Below are 18,838 nucleotides of genomic sequence, written 5' to 3' on the forward strand. Positions count from 1 at the left end.
TCATAATGATCTGGAGTTAAAGACTTTTTTTTTTCTTTTTATCTTAACTGCAGTTTACACCGATTTCGACACAGCTTCTTTTCCATAGGTTGAAAGGTCGAAGACTAAAAATAGGTACTTACATCCGTAAGTACGCATGACTATATTATTACATAACATGTTCATGAAAGCAGTCTTTTATTAAAGGCCGACTCACTTGGGACTTAGATTTTACAAGGCAATATCGTAATATCACACAGGCAGTCAATTTTTATTGTTCCATTTTCGTAAACTAACTACATTTTTTTAATTACACATTCTAGCTAGCAAACTTTCTTGATCATGCATCACAATGAAATATATTTAAACAGCTAAACTCTCGCCTCCTCATTAAATGTAGCGTAACGACAGAATAGTTACAGTTAAAAATAAGTAAGGGCGCGTTATACGTCTATCAAACCTTAATACAAGATTTCGCATATCAAACTCTACACTCTCAAAATAAAATGCACCTAATGACACTCTTTTTACAGTCGCAATTTATCTACTTCTGATTTTATTTTGCAAACGTTGTGTCAAAAGACAGTGCTGAAGAAATGTAGGCAAATTTGAGCTTTAATACAATGCGCATTAAATTGATTTTGCACTGTTGACATGAATTTAGTTTTTTAGGTTGCGAGCGTGCAAATCTTTTCTAAATTGCGTGCACTTTGCCAACCCTTATAATGCCACCCAGGCAAGTTTTCCTGCCTCTAGAGTTACGCCGTTCATATATTTCCTTGTAATTGTTGTGAGCGTGTTTTCCATTCGCTGGTTTACAGTCACATTAGGTAATACGTAATGTCATTATACAGGCTTAAGTATATTTTACAGTTTAGTCTCGTACGTTCTTGAGCAATAGTTTCGACTTTATCAGACTGCAGGTTAGTGGTCGCCCCTCAAGAGCTCCATCAAGAGGTTGAAACTGGGACCTTCACCGTCCTTGCCCTTGTTGGCGGGGTTGAGCATTTCCTTGCCGACTTGCATGAAGAACTGCGGGAAAGAATTAAACTAATTAAACATGCAATTTCGAAAAGGGCACATCTTTGTATAAAAAGTGCAAATGAAAACCGAAATATTACGCCACAAGCTTTCGAGGAACATTATTTACCCATTATTACCATTAATTTATTTTATCTCTGATTCGTATCCGTGAAATCGAAAACCTAATAGTTTTTGATTAAACAACTGCAATAGTTTGTAATTCTGAAAGAAATCAGATACAGCCTTAACATCACATGCACAACTAACATGAAGTGACTCCTGTCACTTTAATTTAGTTGTGCATGCCGTAGGTACTATGCTCGTGTCGGTCTTTTATCTTCAATAGGGTTGTCATAAGTAAACAATGAAAATTAAACTAATTATACATAATTAAAATGAAGTGACTCCTGTCACTTTATTAGGAACGCGTCGCATAGCGTAGGTACTATGCGCGTATTGGTCTTTTATTTTCAATAGGGTTGTCAAAAGTAAACAATTAGAATGTTTTTAAATTAGTTTGTTTAGAAATATAATGTTTAAAATTTTCGAGGAAATACACTTATGTACCTTTCGTATTTCGAAATTCGGTTACACGTATAAAAAGTAATTTTTAATCCATTATTTTTTAAAAGCTTTCTTAAACTTTGTGGAAGATTCTTACCGAAAAAAAGTTAAGGAAGTTGTGCGGGAAATAAAAAAAAATAAGAAAACCTAATGGTTGGTAAAAGTATTAAAAAAAGTTTGGAGTATTAAGAAGCACCCTTTAGAGTGTCAGAGGATCGGTGGAGCGGCAGTATCAATTAAATTAATTGCGGTCATTTCAAAATCATTTCATAGCAAAATAAATACTCGCGTAGGTAGCTACTTGATTTGATGTTACGTCCAATTTCTTGAATATTCCAAAGAAATTAATGTGTGGTTACTATAGATCGAAGCGGCTGTCGATGTTCAACAATAAAAAGTCTTTGGAAGTAAATATTATACAAACTAAAAATTCAATATTTGTTTGTATTAATAAAGCTTGAATACTTTTTGCTACTATTTAAGACGCGAAATAATTTGCAACTACTATAACTTTGATAGAAAACGTGGATGCACACCGATTTACTGGATACATCTGCGTAACTATTTGTATGGGCACGTAGTAATTTGTGTGGTTGCGTATACAATGAATATTAATGCGTTATCAGCAATCGCGGTTGATTTGCTGTAATTTTTTGAATAGCTCTCTGTCTGTCATCTAAACTCAACATCAGATCTAAATGAAATTCAGTTTGAACTATTTCGGGAAAGATAAACTCCGTTCGAACAACAAAGGATTTTCAAATTCAAATCCGTCTATATATGACGGGTTATGCCCTAACCTTCATTTTTACATAAGAAATCCGCATTGATAACCTCCTTCTTTTTTAAGTCCTTTTTGAAAATGGGTTATACCAGTCTGACCCTTGATTGATGAACAGATAGGGGTCAAGCGTTCGATGGCCTACTGACGCAGTGGGCAGCGACCATGCTTTCTGAGACCAAGGCCGTGGGTTCGATTCCCACAAGTGGAAAATGTTTGTATCTGTATATTAGAAGTATTTATGTACATTATTCATAAAAATAATCATCAGTCATCTTAGTACCCCTAATTAAGGCTACGCTTACTTTGGGGCTAGGCGGCGTTGTGTGTACTGTCGTAGTATATTCAATATTATTATATATTCACCTGGCAAGTTCGTTGCAGCTCGGGGATACGCAGCAAAAGTTCCCCAAACTTAGCCGGCGTATCTGGCGAGTGAGCTGCGGTATACGCTTGCAGCGCTGCAAGCGCTTTTTCTTGCGAAGCTCGTACCTTCTCCGCTTCTCGAAGTTCGGGAGCATCTAAAAAAGCATTTTTTTTTTCACTAGAGTAACACGAACAGTTTATTCACAGTAATTTAATTAAAAAAAATATTGGATAAGAACGGATTAAAAGTATAAGACACAATAAACATATTTAAAAATCAAAAGGCGTTCTTATCACTAATTACCACTAGGCTAGTCTCTTCCAGGCTACGTTTTCAACCGGAGCCACTGTACACTTGAGGGGCGCGAAATAATACAAACATATACACACACACTAATAACTACATGCTAGATAATATATACAATAATAAACATAAACATAATACATATATCAAAATACAAAATACGTACAAACTAGTAACAGAAAGAAAAACAGATAATAATTTAAATTGGGAAATGATACATATTATATTTCTAATCAGTGTGTCGAGAAACTTAGTGTTCGGTATTTACTTCAAAATTACCATATATTCACAGCATTTACTAACTGTTGTTGTATTCGTTAATAACGGTTTTTTTTTAATCCCGTGGAAACCTTTTATTTTCCTTTTATTTTAAAGCTTTTGTCAAAAATCAAGTCAATCGAATGCTATTAGGGCGTGAAGGAAGGACGGGCAAAAAAGCAAACAATAAAACAGACTTCCACATTTAACAACCAACATTAAATATATAATTTGATGTTGGTTTTACCGAGAATAAATCTCCCTATCACTAACCAAAGCTATCAATCCAATACCAAAATCCGTTGCAATAAACATAATCAGCCTTACAGATATAGGCGGAATATTTACCTGAAGTGAGAAGGACAATGACCTTGAGCGCAACATATTCGTATCGGTCGACTCGTAGCCTCCTCAAATGGTCGGTGAAGCTGAGCATTCGTTCTATACAAGGCGTCAGACCATATCTGTAAAGAAATTAACACTTTAACTAGTGCAAGGTGGTTTATTGTGGCCTTTACTTCTCCTAGTTTATATCAATGACATTTGTGACTTGACTTAAACAAAATTAATAATACTACTTTAATAAAATAGACTTATGGTTGTTTAAGATGATTCTGATGTGATCCACTAAAAGCGAGAAAACAGCAACAGTAAATGACTTATACCATTGAAATTTCGAACATTTAAACTGCAATCAGTTCGCATGCCGGGAATTAATGCATCAGCGGTTTCTGAAAGATCGAGTGGTAATAGAGATGAGGGGTTTTTAGGTAAACAATGGAAACGAGCATGATCAAGGCCACCAAGATGATTTTCAAATGAATGGCATTAAAAAAGGGAGGGCGATGAAGAATGACTTCAGATGAATTTAGTTTTAAGGTAATTAACTAACTTGGCACTTTGATGAAGGGTGATTCCCCGGCCTCCCCCAACACGAACTTCTCCCGGAGTGCTGACCCCGCGGTAGCAGCAGGAAAGCACCAGCAATTCACACCAGCTGTTGATCAGCAAACAGATCTGGTCGTCGATCTGAAAGAAGGACATGTTCTTGAAAACTCCAGAAGCCAAAAGTTTTGCATTGTGCGTATACTGCAACACGGGAAAAAATATTGTTCTAAATAATTAAAACCTTCCAAAACATGGCAACTAAGAATAGGAGACTTTTAAATACTGATGCTATAGGTATATATTGTAAACTTTTATGTAAATAAATAAATAATATTACAAGCACATTATTTAGAAAGTAAGAGGTGAATTCCGGGGATCCTTGAAGCCTTTCCTACTAGGCTATCAAAGCACTACTCACTAGTTTTAATTCCATTAATTAATTTATTTAAACTAACCGAAATATTCTTGAAAAGGGGCAGACTCTTGCACCACTTGACTATTTTGTACAGCCGATGGTCCGCGATGTTGCACAGGTCCGCAAGGAAGTCCGCACTGGAGTTCTGTGCAGTAATCCCGCTGGCGGCCAGTAGGGGGTTCGCGGACGGACTGCCGGTGGACTTGCTCATGCGGCTCAGCTCTGACTCGTTGTATTGCCATAAATGTTCCACATCCATTATTTCCTGAATACAAGTTTCATCATTATCAAACCTATACTGTGCCTCGTAGACTTTTTCAAACTTTTAATGATGAACAATTCCGTAGTACATTTTTTTGGCGTATCTTCAACCATTTACGCATTGCATCGGAAGCTCTCAAAAAGAATATTTTTTTCCCTGTTTACTTATTACATTGACGCTTTGTTCAATTTGTCTAAGCTAGATGTTTTATAGCCTATAGCCTTCCTCCATACATTATCCAACACAAAAATAGTTTTAGCATTACCCACACAAACACACAATCTATAATATAAGTTTAGATACACTCTACAGTGCACAGGTCCTCTCTCAGATTGACAAGGGTTCAGACTGTCTCTGATGCTAGCCAAGTGTGGTTTAGTAGACTGCACACGCCTTTCATAACATTATGGAAGAACTCCCAGATTTGCTCAAGATGTTTTCCTTCACCGTTAAAGCAAGTGTTATTTAATTACTTAAAAATCACATAACTTCACCTTTCTCACTAGAGTGACTAGTCATGAGCAATCATAATTTTTGACCTTGAATATGAATTGCTATAACAATAGTTAGTGGACGATGTAACATTGCAGTGGCATTGCTTCATCATAAAAGTATGTTAGTGTATGTGAAAATTGGACATACCTGCAATAATGGGGGTATGTCAGGCGTGAGTCGGCTGTTACTTGATTCTCCTCGACTGCTATACGACCCAGGGCCATTTACCTGATAAAGATTAATTAAGATTTTAAATAATTGTATTTAATATCATCATTATCATTACCCAAACCGGGTCGGCCGGCTTTAGCCTGCTAACCTGTTCATGTCTTGTTTGGGTCAATAAATGGGACCGATGGCTTAACCTTCTCACAGAGGAAAAACCACCAACCTCCTAATTCGGACTGGTACTGTTAATTTTGACAGAAAATCCTCGGCCTCGTTTCGTAGTTTACATTCAAAGAAATTCGAGTGTTTCTTTCTAACTTACGCAAGTGAGGCTGGATGCGTGCCGGAGCGTGGTTGGCGCATGCGCAGAGAGCAACGAACCTGTAGACGCGGCACCAGACAGTGTATATGAACACTGATACGTCGAGCGACCTCCGCGAGTTCTGTCTTCCCTTATCGCTGCAAAAATAATAGGCTATAATAAATCTACATAAACTCTAAAACTATAAATACATATATCGTTTTAACTCATATTCACAGCTTCAAATATTGTTTCTACATTAATTACAGCCGAACTTCTGTATTATTAAGCTAATTAGGCTAGAAAAAGAGGCTTGAATTAGCCCTCGAGGAGTTAATCCACATTTCTCTCAAACTCAAGGTCAACGACGCTATATGCGGTTAATTGATTTAACGATTTGTATCAGTAGTAAATAACCGAGATAGACTATATACTATGTGTTATCAGTGGCGCAGAATCAAGAACACTTCGTAACTCCTAAATTTATTGAGAATTTAATAATTTTTATTTCCATGCAACGGTGGTGTGTGTCACACTTTGATAATGTTATGGAGATACTATATACACATTTTACTTTTCGTAAAAACGCGACGTCGTTCCAGAACGTTATATCGCTTGGCAGCACATCCCTGTCTCCAGGGTGAATAGCCTCGGCCGAAGCTCCTATTACCTTGTTGTCGCTTATCGAACAGTGATATAAGATCATAACAACCGATAGAAGCCCATTGCTGGATACAGGTCTTTTGTAGGAAATTCCACGTCCTTGTGCCGCTAATCGACTCCCTACGACTAGTTCGTGGACCTATGTCCATCTAGTGGAGAGTTTATCAAAGCTTCGTTTTCCGGTTCGGAGTTACTGCTGACGAACCTGAGCAATTCAATTCATTCAGCAATTCCTGCTGAGCTATGTCAGCAACTCTGGTTCTTTTACGGACTCTATCAATTCTGAATTCATCACTTCAAGACTCTGAGCATAGCCCTATCATCCGTTGCGTTTCGAGCTCCTCTGTTACCTCGAATGCTGGACATAAGTCCTTTGGAAGGGAGTTGAAAATCCACGGTTTAAGCAGCGTCCAACGACTCGTTTGATGTCGTCTGTCCACTGTATTTTTCGGTGTGGGGTCGCCATTCCAGTACCATGGGACCCCAACCTCCATCGGTTCTCCAAGCTTAATGGCTTGCTACCTCAGCTTCTACCGTGCTGTTCTCCCATTTCCGATTTGATCTCGATATTCACCTAGCATAGCTCTCTCAGCATCATTACAGAGACTGCAAGACTATAATCTAAACACTTACCTTCGAGCTTCATTCCGCAACCCAAACACTTGTCGAACCGACAAGCGGGGCACTTTTTGCGAGTAGCAACAGTTACTGGGCAATTTCCTCCTCTTAGACACATGTAGTTCTTGCGATTCTGAACTGTCCGCTTGAAGAAACCTTTGCAAGACTCGCAAGAGAATATACCGTAGTGGAAACCGCTGATCTTGTCACCGCAGATTGGACAAGGGCTGAAACAAGAGCACGAACACAATGTTAACTTTGTTAACATTTCGAAGAATTCTCAGGTGCGGTATTATTGCGTTATTTACTGATAAAGCAAATGCTACTTATATCGTCAAAAGTTAAAAGTGCGTGTGAAGATAGAACTCAGTCTCCCAAAATGAGGTCAAAGTCCTAAACCACTGGGATATCACCGCTACATCGAATTAATCTGAGTTTGAAAGAGGATCATCATCGTCATCAACCAATCATCGGCCCAATATAGGAATCTGATCTCTGCTCAAAATATGAAGGGGTTTAGGTAAGATAGAGATTAGGTTAGTTACGTTTTCCACCTCGCTGGCCAATTGCGGATAGGTTCACTTCACACGCACTTAAGAATATTATGAAGATCTCGAACGATGAAATCGTGCGCATACTTAATATGTGCGCAAAGGCGGCCTTATCGCTTGAAGCGAACTCCGCCAGACAACCTTTGCTTGAAGAAACATGTTACACGAAACGGGATAGTACAATAGGCAAATTTTCATTTCATATACTTTACATACTAATACCATATAGTTTAAACATATATAAATATATACATATATACATATAATTAAATATATACATATACATATACTTAAATACATTGCACGATGTTTTCCTTCACAGTAAAAAAAAAAGTGATATTTAATTACTTAAATTAATAACGCACATCGCCCCTTCAAAAGTGAAGCCGAAACCTAGTGGGTAAGGCTATCAGGAAATAGAAAAGAATCTTATTCTTTAAGATTCGTTTAAACTAGTCTGAGTTTTATTGGATTTCGCTTACCTGTTGATCAGTTGCTGCCTACTGATGCCCTGGTGATGATGGAGTCGATCGTCGGTCGTATCAGTGTCCTCATCGTGTGCGGGTGACGCCGGGAACACGGTTGCTTCTCGGTATACTACGTGTGGATGTCGACTCTGGGAAAAAAGCATCGTCATTAGCAAATCATCTCTCAAGCATCTCCGCTCATCTCGGTAACAGTATTTTTTTTTCCTCTACCAAAATGATTGCTGTTCTTTTCATTTATTTATTAAGTGAAAAACATACATATTAAACGTTTTTAAATATACACACACAATAACACGCATTGTTATACGCGACAAATACAAGTGCACATAGCATTAAAAAAGCGTCATATTAACTTAATTGGACAAATAAAAGTGTGTGTCAGCTCCGACGCACGACTGGAGTTTACTCCTTAAGTACGATTGTCGAAACATACACAAAAAGATTTTATTAAGCTTAATAAAGATGAATACCATATGAAAGGGTAAATTAAAAATCCTGTGCAATTTATTCACACACGGCGGAAGTGTAACTTCTTAAAAGTAGCCTACGGGAGATTGAGGTGGATGTAGAGTATCAGAACTATTAGGATAAATGTAATGTTTATTATTTAGTTTCCATGGTAACAAGAATAGGAAAAAATAATGTATAATGTTTTCTATCTCAGTCTGTCCCATATATTTATGTGTTTATTTCTTTACCTAGATAATATTCGGTTTCCTTGGTAACTTAAATGGGAAAAATAAGTTAATTAAACGAAAGCGACGTTGCATGTTTGCGGATCACAGTTGTGGGCATGCAACGTCGTCGGGCAAAGCGAAAACGTAACGAGGTCATTCATCAGTAGATTTTACTCCTCACATTTTACTCATACCGGGCGCCTTATATATGAAAATCGATTCTTAAGGAGTAAACTCCAATAAACTCCAAAAAATTTTAGAAAGAAAAATAACAAAAATAATTAACACATTACAAGATTATTTATATTATATCACAGATCAAAATACAGTTATTACCGTATGAGGATTTATTTTTTTATTTTTTATTATTAACTTTGTATACCTTTTACTATCTAAAATGTAACATCTTTAACTCTACTATATACAACGTGTAACGGAATTACGAAATACTGTCGAAGGATGCATTAGTATATTTAATAAGGAATCACCCTGTAAAAATATTAAATCAAAAGAATCATATTTATTTTTCCATACAAACTAATTCAAAACATTCTAAGTGTTTACTTATGGCAAGTGACAACCCTATTGAAGATAAAAGACAGGCACTTGTATAGTAGCTACGCTAAGCGACGCGTACTTAATAAAGTGAAAGGAGTCGCTTGGTTTTACTTTTGCATGTGATGTCAGGGGTATATCTGATTTCTTTTAGTAAAAACTATGGCAATGGTTTACTCAAAATCTATTAGCGTTTCGGTTTCACCTCTAAAGCCTCTGTAGTATTATTTCGGTTTTCGTTTACACGTTGTATAAAAGATAAGATTATGGAGGGTAGAGGTAAGGAGAGTCATCTGTGTATATGAAAAAGTGTCGTCAAAATGTATTAAATTAGGATGGCGCCACATTTGCATCAGGGTAACTCTTAAAAGAAGCGCTAAATATAAATATTGTTAGAGTAGGCTTGAAAAATAAACAAGGAAGTATGGAGATACAAGGAAGTAAGGTTATATTTATTTATTTTGTACAACGTAAGTTGTTGAAATTCTCAATAATTAACTACTGTAGTCGATAATGACATTACATTTTTTAACTCGGCATACTTCAATTCATCTACCATTGCTACATTCATACCATACCCTGTGCATCCACCAGCGCCATTGTGGAGGATTTTTGAACTGTTATTTAGCGCATACACTGGACACTTTTTCAACTTTTCTCCCATATAAGATGACTCTCCTTACCTCTACCCTCCATAGATAAGATAAAATAAAATAAACAAATATATTTAGACAATGCACACATCGCCATCTAGCCCCAAAGTAAGCGTAGCTTGTGTTATGGGTACTAGGATGACTGTTGAATATTTTTTTGAAAAATATACATAAATACTTATAGTTATTATATAGATACCTGTACTGGTGAATGTGTAGGCGAGAACTCCGAGCTGTAGGAATAGCACGATGAGTGAGAAGCGTCGCTGTTGTTGCGAGAAAGAGACGGCGTATAATGCCTCGACGGTCGAGGGCTGGCTGATGGACTGCTGTATACGCTGCAAATAAAACATTTCGGGACATTGGCAGAGCTGACGTTTAAAGTAGGCGGTTCCGGGTTCGATGCGTGAATATTTTTACGAATATTATACATAAATACTTATAATATACAGATAAACACCCAGACACTGACAACCATTCACGTTCAAGAAACAAACATTTTACAGTAGTGGGAATCGAACCCGCAGCCTTGGACTCAGAAAGCGGGGCGCTGCCCACTGCGCCAATCGGCCATATATAGTATAGTAATTATTTAATTGCGAGTATCCAAATCTCATAGTGAGGTAGGTATATACACAAATTTCGGGTTCCCGGGCGTCTAACAAAGCCAACAAGACGGATATGCCGTGGTGGCTTTTTTGTTTGGGTATACCCCTTTAGAGCGGTCCACATAACCTCTGTCCTGGCCAAGAGTCGGAAGTAGCAAAAATCTTTTCCACCGCGGCAAAAAAAAAAAAGGTATATATACACGAATTGTACTTTTTTGTTATTGAAGTTAACGTATCGGTAACCATTGTATGCTCAAGCGAAATTGCTCTGTGCTTTAGGGGACACCACTATGGCCATAAAATGTCTGTAACTATTTATAAACAATATCAGTGTAATCTTACAGGCAGTGGCGTGCATAGAGGGTATGCACAGGGTATGCAGATGATATAAAATTAAGAAAATCTCCAGTACGAGTTATAAATACTGAAGGGTAGGCTTGTTATGACTCGGACTACCATCCCACGATGTCACACATTGTTGACGCGCCCTGTCCAACTAAACGTGTCACGTAATTTATAGCTCACCTCTACTGATATTATCAATCAATAATTAATTCAATATAATTTTATTGCACACCACAAAAAGTACATAAAAAAAGAAAAGTATAACAAAACAACGTATACAGTTTAGCGGCCTTATCGCTTCATAGCGATTTCTGCTAGGCAACCAATGGCGAAGAAAACAAATACAGAAAATAGTTTGATGGTGCACATATACATATACCCATAAAATAAATATATCAATACTTAAATAAATATATATAATATACATAAAACAATATTTGTAACTAAATACAAATAAATAAATAAGTAGCTACCAAAAAAGTATAATATAATAAATTAAATGTGAAACAGAATAAATAAAATAGACTAAAGCTTAAGTGGCTCCCTATTCGTCGTCGCCGGGATCTGCATGTTCTGTTGTCACCCAAAAACTCCCTCTTACCTAAAGGAGAAATTTAATTTTCTTGGAGTGCAGTCAGATTTACGTCCTTGTCGTACGCTGACTTTGAGCATGCCGTTTCATAAAACTAAGTTTTATAAGCATTTATTCATTGTTCAAGCTACTGAACTGTGGAATGCACTCCCAATAAGTATACGACAGTCAAGGTCACTAGACATTTTCAAAAATGCTGTTAAAGCCCATTATCTTGAGCAATATTTAAGTATGTTTTAGTATATATTAGTTTATTATTTTTTATATTTGTTATTATTAGTATTTTATGTGTGTAATCTTGATAAGTATTTGTGTGTAATTGTTCGTAAGTATGTATATAATAATAATACACCCCACCAATCGGTTTCCCTTGGTTTTCCTAATCCTAAGGTTGCCTGGAAGAGATCGCTACTAAGCGATAAGGCCGCCCTTTGTATCCTACTTTTTAAGTTTATTTTTGTTGTGTCCATTGTTTTTTTTTCCTATTGGTGGTGTACAATTAGGAAATAAATAAATAAAATAAATAATTATCCTCAAACGAAGGGGGCAGTGAACTATCAAGGGTCATCAGATGATTGAGCCAAAAAATGATCTTTCACAAGTTTTTTGAAGATTTGGATTGATTTTATAGCAAAAGGCAAGGCATTCCAAAGCTTAACTGCCTGAATAGTGAAGGACTTGTGGAAGAAAGAAGAATTATGAGAAGGCACCTTTAGGATCAGTTTCCTTGTAGTGCGGAGAACTTCACCTGGGCGACCTACAAACTCAAATTTCTCCTCCAAATAAGGCGGAGTGGAAGCATAATATGTAGGATGTTATGTATCGATGGTTTCAAATAAAGAACATACCTATGCGTGTACATAGAATGTACGGCAGAGTCGGTGCTGGCACTGGACTGTACTCTCGGCAGGCGGCCAAGCAAAGGTGATCCGTGCAGCCCCAGTAACTTGTCCATGCTCATCGATGGTTCACACTTCAGCTCTGCAACAGAAAGTCGATATTTAAAACAGGCCGAGGGTATCGTTTCTAATTCATTAGTTTTTATGTTTACAAGCGTACCCAGCCCGCTTCGCCGGGCTACATTTTGCTTTATTTTATTTAAACAATAAACTTACATCATTAAATTTTTAATTTAAGTCTCATAATATATTAAATCATTTATTTCTCTCAGTATTGATTCTCTTCTATTCTCTTCTCGAGCGGGTGAAGATCATTATCGACACCCATGTACACCCAACAATAGAATATCATCATAGTAAATAAAAGCTGTATTTGACAGTTTGACAGTTCAAAAATAGAAGTGCTCCGATCGTCACCAAACTTTACAGGATTACTCTCCAGGTCAATCCTAAGATTCCCTTTCTCTTTCACTTTCTCTTTTATATATATAAGATGTTTTATGTATGTGATGTAATTAATATATTCATATTCAATAATTTGCGAAAATTTTTACTAACATCGTGTCCCAAAAATTGGTCCTTACGTCTGGTGACCCAAGAGCTGGCGCATATTTAGCCCAACGGCTAAGTCTAGCTATACAAAGGAGCAATAGCGCCAGCATTTTGGGTACCATGCCCATAAGTGAACAGTTAGACGGCTTATATTTACTGTAAATATTAATTTTAGTTTGTAATTGTTATTTCTGTAAATTAATATAAATTAATATTTTTGAAATGAAAGAGATTTTTTTCACATATTAACTTGATAATCTTTAATAGTAAATAATTATTCTGACATCTGATATATATTTCTACTAGCACTAATTAGAATCATAAGACAGAAATCGTGTATTTGTAATAATTATAAGGTCAAACTGTTTCTTATTGCTACGATCTGACAGGACCTCGTAACTATGTTAAAGCATGGATGCAAGTAAATAAATAAATAAAATATTTATTTATTATATATAGTTCCGCGAAAATATAAATAGTTATATGCAGGTAAGTATATTTAATATACAAGAATTTTTTTCAGCTCGTGAATTAAGGAAACTCTTGTAAGGCTCTTCATCATTCGCAGCCTATTAACGGCCCGTTGCTGCGCACAGGCCTCGTCTCTCAAAGGAGGGACGATTTTAGAGCAAAAGCCCACCACGCTGCTCCAATGCGGGTTTGTGGGTTTAAAGACAATTACCACAATCAAGTGATAATAACCGGGAGGTACGGGAGCTGATACCTCCAATTTCCTAAATCCGGCTGGTGGCGAAAATTCTTTAATAGAAAATACACTACAACTTATATAATTTGGCCTGATAAGGGATTCAAATTCGGGACCTCGTGATCCGTAGTTGAACATGCTAACCACTAGACCAATGAGGCAGTTAAGTTAAGATAGCAAGGCTCTCTTAAGTTAATAAATAAACCCAGAGTTATGGACTAACTGGCGAATACGAGCGACGCAACGCGTATGCATATCTATCTTCGTTGCGTGAGTTTGGCAACAAATCATAAATATAAAAAAATTTAAGATGCCTTACCAGAAAGCGTCTCTTTCTTGATGGTCAAGTTCTGAACTTCGATATTCGGGTTATGCGCTAGGGGCGATTCATATTGGTCGGAGTGGGCTGATTTGGCACTGCTCATGGGAGAAGATGGCCGCCTAGCCAGAGTCAGCGATGCGTTGTCTGCTAGCACTGATATCTGAAGAAGATAAAGAAGAATATAATTTATAAAAAAAGGTTTGTATTCTAAAAAATAACGTTGGGGTTCCAAGGTGCTGGAATGGCGACCCCGCACAGGTAAACGCAGCGTTTGTCGTCCCCAAACGACTTGGACAGACGACATTAAACGAGCCGCTGGAAACAAGCGGCCCAAGACTGTGGATTTTGGAACTCCCTACAAAAGTCCAGCAGTGGACTTCAATCGGTTGAAGTGATGATGATAATTATGGTATTCTAAAAAGATATATAAAAATTAAAACAAGGAACAAGAAACATAAATCACCCTTTGGTACTACGAGCCTTTTTTTACACTAATTATTTAGTGACACAACACAGTGTGGTTGTCTAAAGTTCCTTGTTAAGGCCATTTTTTACTCGTTTATCGTTATTCTCCCACAAGTTAGCCATTGAATCCCACCAGCAGGCAGTGCGTGCGCTTCATACATGCACAAAAGCACTGCCTACTCAAATTTTTTTATATTACTCGTATGGGAGGGGAAATTTTTAATGTTAACCACGTTTCTGCTTTATGCATACCCTAGTCCGAGACCCTGTGCACGCCACTGCCAGCAGGGCTAGTACAGGAAGGAGACAAAAATTATGTCCCCATAATTAACGTGTCCACCTACTAAAGCAGGGGAACGTAGTATAGGAAAAGTTTACCCCCATTTATTATTACACTTATATTATTTGGATATTTTTTCCGCTGGTGCTATGTTTATTGTCGGTAGGGTGGTAACTAGCCACATCCGAAGTCTCCCACCAGACAAAGGGAGCGAGCGAACGGGAGCGGTCGGCTCGGGCACCGAATTTCCAAACATTCATCTTCGGAAGCTGTATATATCGTGCTCATTTGTGAAAACTTCGATAGCGTGATGTAGGATCTTGTAACGCCATCTAGTTGGGTAACATGGAGAATACCACACCCTGATGCTTACCCTGTTCATACTAAGACTCCGTTGGTGCGACTGCAATGGTACAGTGTATTTTAGATCTAGAACACGCTGGTCGTCCAAACTCTGGAAGGCTTCGGTTTTGAGAGGTTCCGTCTTTATGGTCACATTACGCAGTGTGTCTATGGAATCGCGCGACGATTGCAGATCGAGGGAGCTGCTGTTCTCATCTGAAAATAAATCAGTTAGTGTAGGTAAGTTATTTTTATCACAGTCAATCGCTAATTGTAGAATTGAATGATTATTTCAAACAACAACAACACCGGTACGGTAACAAACCTATTATTGCTATTATATATGTATGGCATAAATAATAAAATTGTAAAGTTTATTATTTATGCCATACATATATAATAGCGATAAGGTTTGTATTCTGTATATATATTTGTAAATTTGTATTTATATATTTGTATTCTGCCTCTGTATTTGTTTTTCTATTCTTCTTTTGTATCTTTAACTTGTAGTTGTGTGCAAATAAAGAGTATAAATAAATAAATTAAAGCGAATTTTGTTTTTTTTTTCTTGCTAAGTATATACGAGTATATCAACGATTGGAATCGATTTGAGAATATCAAAGTGTATCGCCCAAAGTGTCGTGTGGGGACGGCAGCTCAGAATGTCACAACCCCATCTTGCTGCGGGTGTAGTACGAGGCAACTCAAGGACTATAACGGAGAATCGTCGCGACGCAACTTCCGTCTACTGCGAGACCGTCTGACCAGCGTGGTGCTTATGGCTAAACCGTCCCTTTGGGATAGATAGACCATGAGTTCAACAGTGGACTACAGATCTCTCCTACTGTCGTTGGCTATTGAAAATATCTCACCGTTGTTTACACTGGTATCGATGACCATCTCGGAGTCTGACAGCTCGCCCTCCCAAGACATCGGCCTCTCCTGCTCGACAGCCTGGTCGTACTGCCCGCTGGACGATCGCTTCTTTTTGTTTCGCATGTTTACCTGGTTAAAACATGGTCATTACAATGTATTCGTTTTCTTGTTTCAAAGTACTATTTGGCGGACCAAGAAGCTGGCCCATCTTTTTTATAGAAACAAGAAGAATATGTTACTGTTAGCGGACGGACTAAGCAGATGGACTGGTGTTAATAAACGAAACAGATGAAGCCTTGACGTGCTCCACGAGGCCCAGGGTTGTACAATGCAAATTTTGATACCTCCATCTTTTCAATTATAATGTACTTACATAGACTTTGCATATTTTAACATTTTGTAATAGTGCATTTTATGAGATCATTAGTATGCCCAGTACTCTGGAAGACTACTTAGAATATCTAGTATGAAAAAACCGTATAAGGTACGTGTCAATTATCAAAAGACGGAATTATTACCTCATATTGGTGCTGTGTGAAGTCGATTTTCGAGATTTCGGCATCCGTGGAGTCTTCATCGTGTGGCTCGGAAGACACACTGATGCGTACGCCGCTAGAACTGTACGAGAAACGACCTGAAAATTGCAAATTGCAATGAATTAATGAATTACTTATGAATATCATCATATCATACTTATTACCGGCCCATTACAGGGCACGCATCTCCTCCCACACTGGCCCAGTGCGAATTGGTGGAAATAGCTAAATTCATGCACAAGAAGCCTCAATATTTCCAAAACTTAACAATGTACCACGTCATCATAAACTGCGGCGTAATCGTAAATTTGATTTACTCCTACAAAAATCGAACTTTTCATAGGTTTGATCCAAATTCAATGTCCATTCGAATTTATAATACCTAATACCGGAAAATACCCAAGAAAAGGAGAATTATAGAGTGGCATATATAGCATATGCCCTTAAAAATATTTAAATAATAAAACTTATTACACTATACTTGATATATTATTAATGTGAAATGCAAATAAATTGAAATTGAATATACAAAGAGAAAAATACCATAAATTCAGATACGATCGCGCAGGCGAGGTTCGGTACGAGGCTCTGCCAGTAGCAATTACAAGCCTAGGGTTTTAAAAAGCTTTTTTCATAATAAATTAGTGACATCTGCATATCGTCTGCGAAAGGTGCAGAAGTCATTTGTGGGATTGAGTATACGCTTTTATAATATGATTCCTAAGGTAATTTTGGACCTACCAATGCATAAGTTTAAAGAATGTGTTAAAACACATTTATTACAGCAAGGTTATTATACAATTGATGAGTTTCTTAATGACAAGGTTGCTTGGAAGCATCCGCCTCCGCTTTCATCTCTCACAAGATAGAAAAATGAATGTTAAAATGTAAAATGTAAAATTTTGATGTTGGAAAAGAGCAACTGCTGAGTTTCTTGCCGGCTTCTTCTCGGTAGAATCTGCCTTCCGAACCGGTGGTAGAGTCACTACACACGGACAGACTTGACGTTTCAAAAGTGCTTGTATTAGGCCTACTTGAAATAAATGTTTTTTTTTTTTTTAATAATAATTGACGGATCAAAAAGATGGCCCACCTGCTCGGCTACTAATTATATTCCGCTATTATTATGTCAGGGAATAAAATTAACTTGTCCACCTGCCAAAGAAAGTCTGGGAACAGGATAAGCTCACCCCCGCTTGATATTAAGCACACGTATATTATTTGTTTGAGGAGACCCGAGTTCATGGCTACTTCGCAATTATCAGGAAAAATATAACGTCCCGTAACGTTTTCATAAGGACACTGAGAGTCAGCTTTAGTACGTAGTTAAATTATTTATAGTAACTAACATACAGTGGCGTGCACTGGGTTTTTGACCAGGGTATGCATATAGCAAGTGCTTGGCATAAAATGGTAAAAGTCCCCTCCAATACGAGTTATATTAAAAAAATATGGGTATGCAGTGCTTTTGCGCATGTATGAAGTGCACGCCACTGCTAACATACATAGTGTATTGGATATTGCATAGAAGCAAGCGTTACTGCGGAAATCCATGGTATATAATAAAAATTAAGCCTAATTTGCTATATCTCTGGAGAATCTGTATGTTGACTTTACAATGAATAATTGTTAAACGTGCGTAGAGGGTACATAGCCGAAGGTCTGTTTGGTGTGGAGTGTAACGATTGAAGAAATTATAAATTACACCATACAGATTCTCCTGCTTTTCGCGGAGTATAGCAAATTAGGCTTGATTTTCATTATACATAGTGTATAACTAACATATGTGTAGGTAATTCACAATAAACTTAATATGTATTTACTACGTACTCGGTACTAAACCTTTGTAGTATGTATTACATGCGAGAAAAGACTATATAATACAATAAAATAATTTGGCTATTATATCCTCTTGTTGTATGAGTTGATAAAGCTGTGGAAGAATTCTTTTCTAGGGGAGAAAAATGTCTCCTGCTCAAGCTACAGATGGAAATGGTCGATGGAAATCCATCGCCTTAAACAGAGCTACAATTCGCAAGACAGTAATTGGAGATATAGATAGACCAACACTTCGCCGGGTATGCGTGAGACACACCTGTAAAATGCATTCCTTTTCCCCATCAACCTTAGGCGTGGATGTTAAGCCTCTTGTACCTGTAATTACACCGGTAACGACGCACTTCAGACCAAAACACAGCAATATTGCTTTGCGGCAAGAATCGGCATGACGATAGTACTTCGCCGGACGAGCTCGGTCACAAAAAGCTCGAACTAGTAGTACTTGGCAGCCAGTGGCGTGCACTGGG

The 18,838-nt window shown here is 37.4% G+C and overlaps 1 protein-coding gene across 2 annotated transcripts in view; it reads right to left on the reverse strand.

Annotated features, from left to right (window-relative positions):
- The window catches only part of LOC120623375 (nuclear hormone receptor FTZ-F1 beta), a 67,465-nt gene continuing 48,627 nt past the window's right edge, over positions 1-18,838 (reverse strand). For both annotated transcript variants that reach the window (XM_039889375.1, XM_039889376.1), the window contains exons 3-17: positions 16,515-16,630; positions 15,993-16,125; positions 15,152-15,336; positions 14,031-14,193; positions 12,403-12,535; positions 10,209-10,347; positions 8,119-8,252; positions 7,101-7,312; positions 5,826-5,962; positions 5,483-5,563; positions 4,619-4,843; positions 4,168-4,304; positions 3,624-3,739; positions 2,714-2,868; positions 1-1,011 (exon numbers count right to left, since the gene is read on the reverse strand). In XM_039889375.1, the coding sequence (XP_039745309.1) occupies positions 904-1,011; positions 2,714-2,868; positions 3,624-3,739; positions 4,168-4,304; positions 4,619-4,843; positions 5,483-5,563; positions 5,826-5,962; positions 7,101-7,312; positions 8,119-8,252; positions 10,209-10,347; positions 12,403-12,535; positions 14,031-14,193; positions 15,152-15,336; positions 15,993-16,125; positions 16,515-16,630 (2,174 nt within the window). In that variant the 3' untranslated portion in view covers positions 1-903. The remainder of the gene's footprint in view (positions 1,012-2,713; positions 2,869-3,623; positions 3,740-4,167; positions 4,305-4,618; positions 4,844-5,482; positions 5,564-5,825; positions 5,963-7,100; positions 7,313-8,118; positions 8,253-10,208; positions 10,348-12,402; positions 12,536-14,030; positions 14,194-15,151; positions 15,337-15,992; positions 16,126-16,514; positions 16,631-18,838) is intronic.

The sequence above is a fragment of the Pararge aegeria genome, chromosome 4, assembly GCF_905163445.1.
Source record: "Pararge aegeria chromosome 4, ilParAegt1.1, whole genome shotgun sequence".
NCBI lineage: Eukaryota > Metazoa > Arthropoda > Insecta > Lepidoptera > Nymphalidae > Pararge > Pararge aegeria.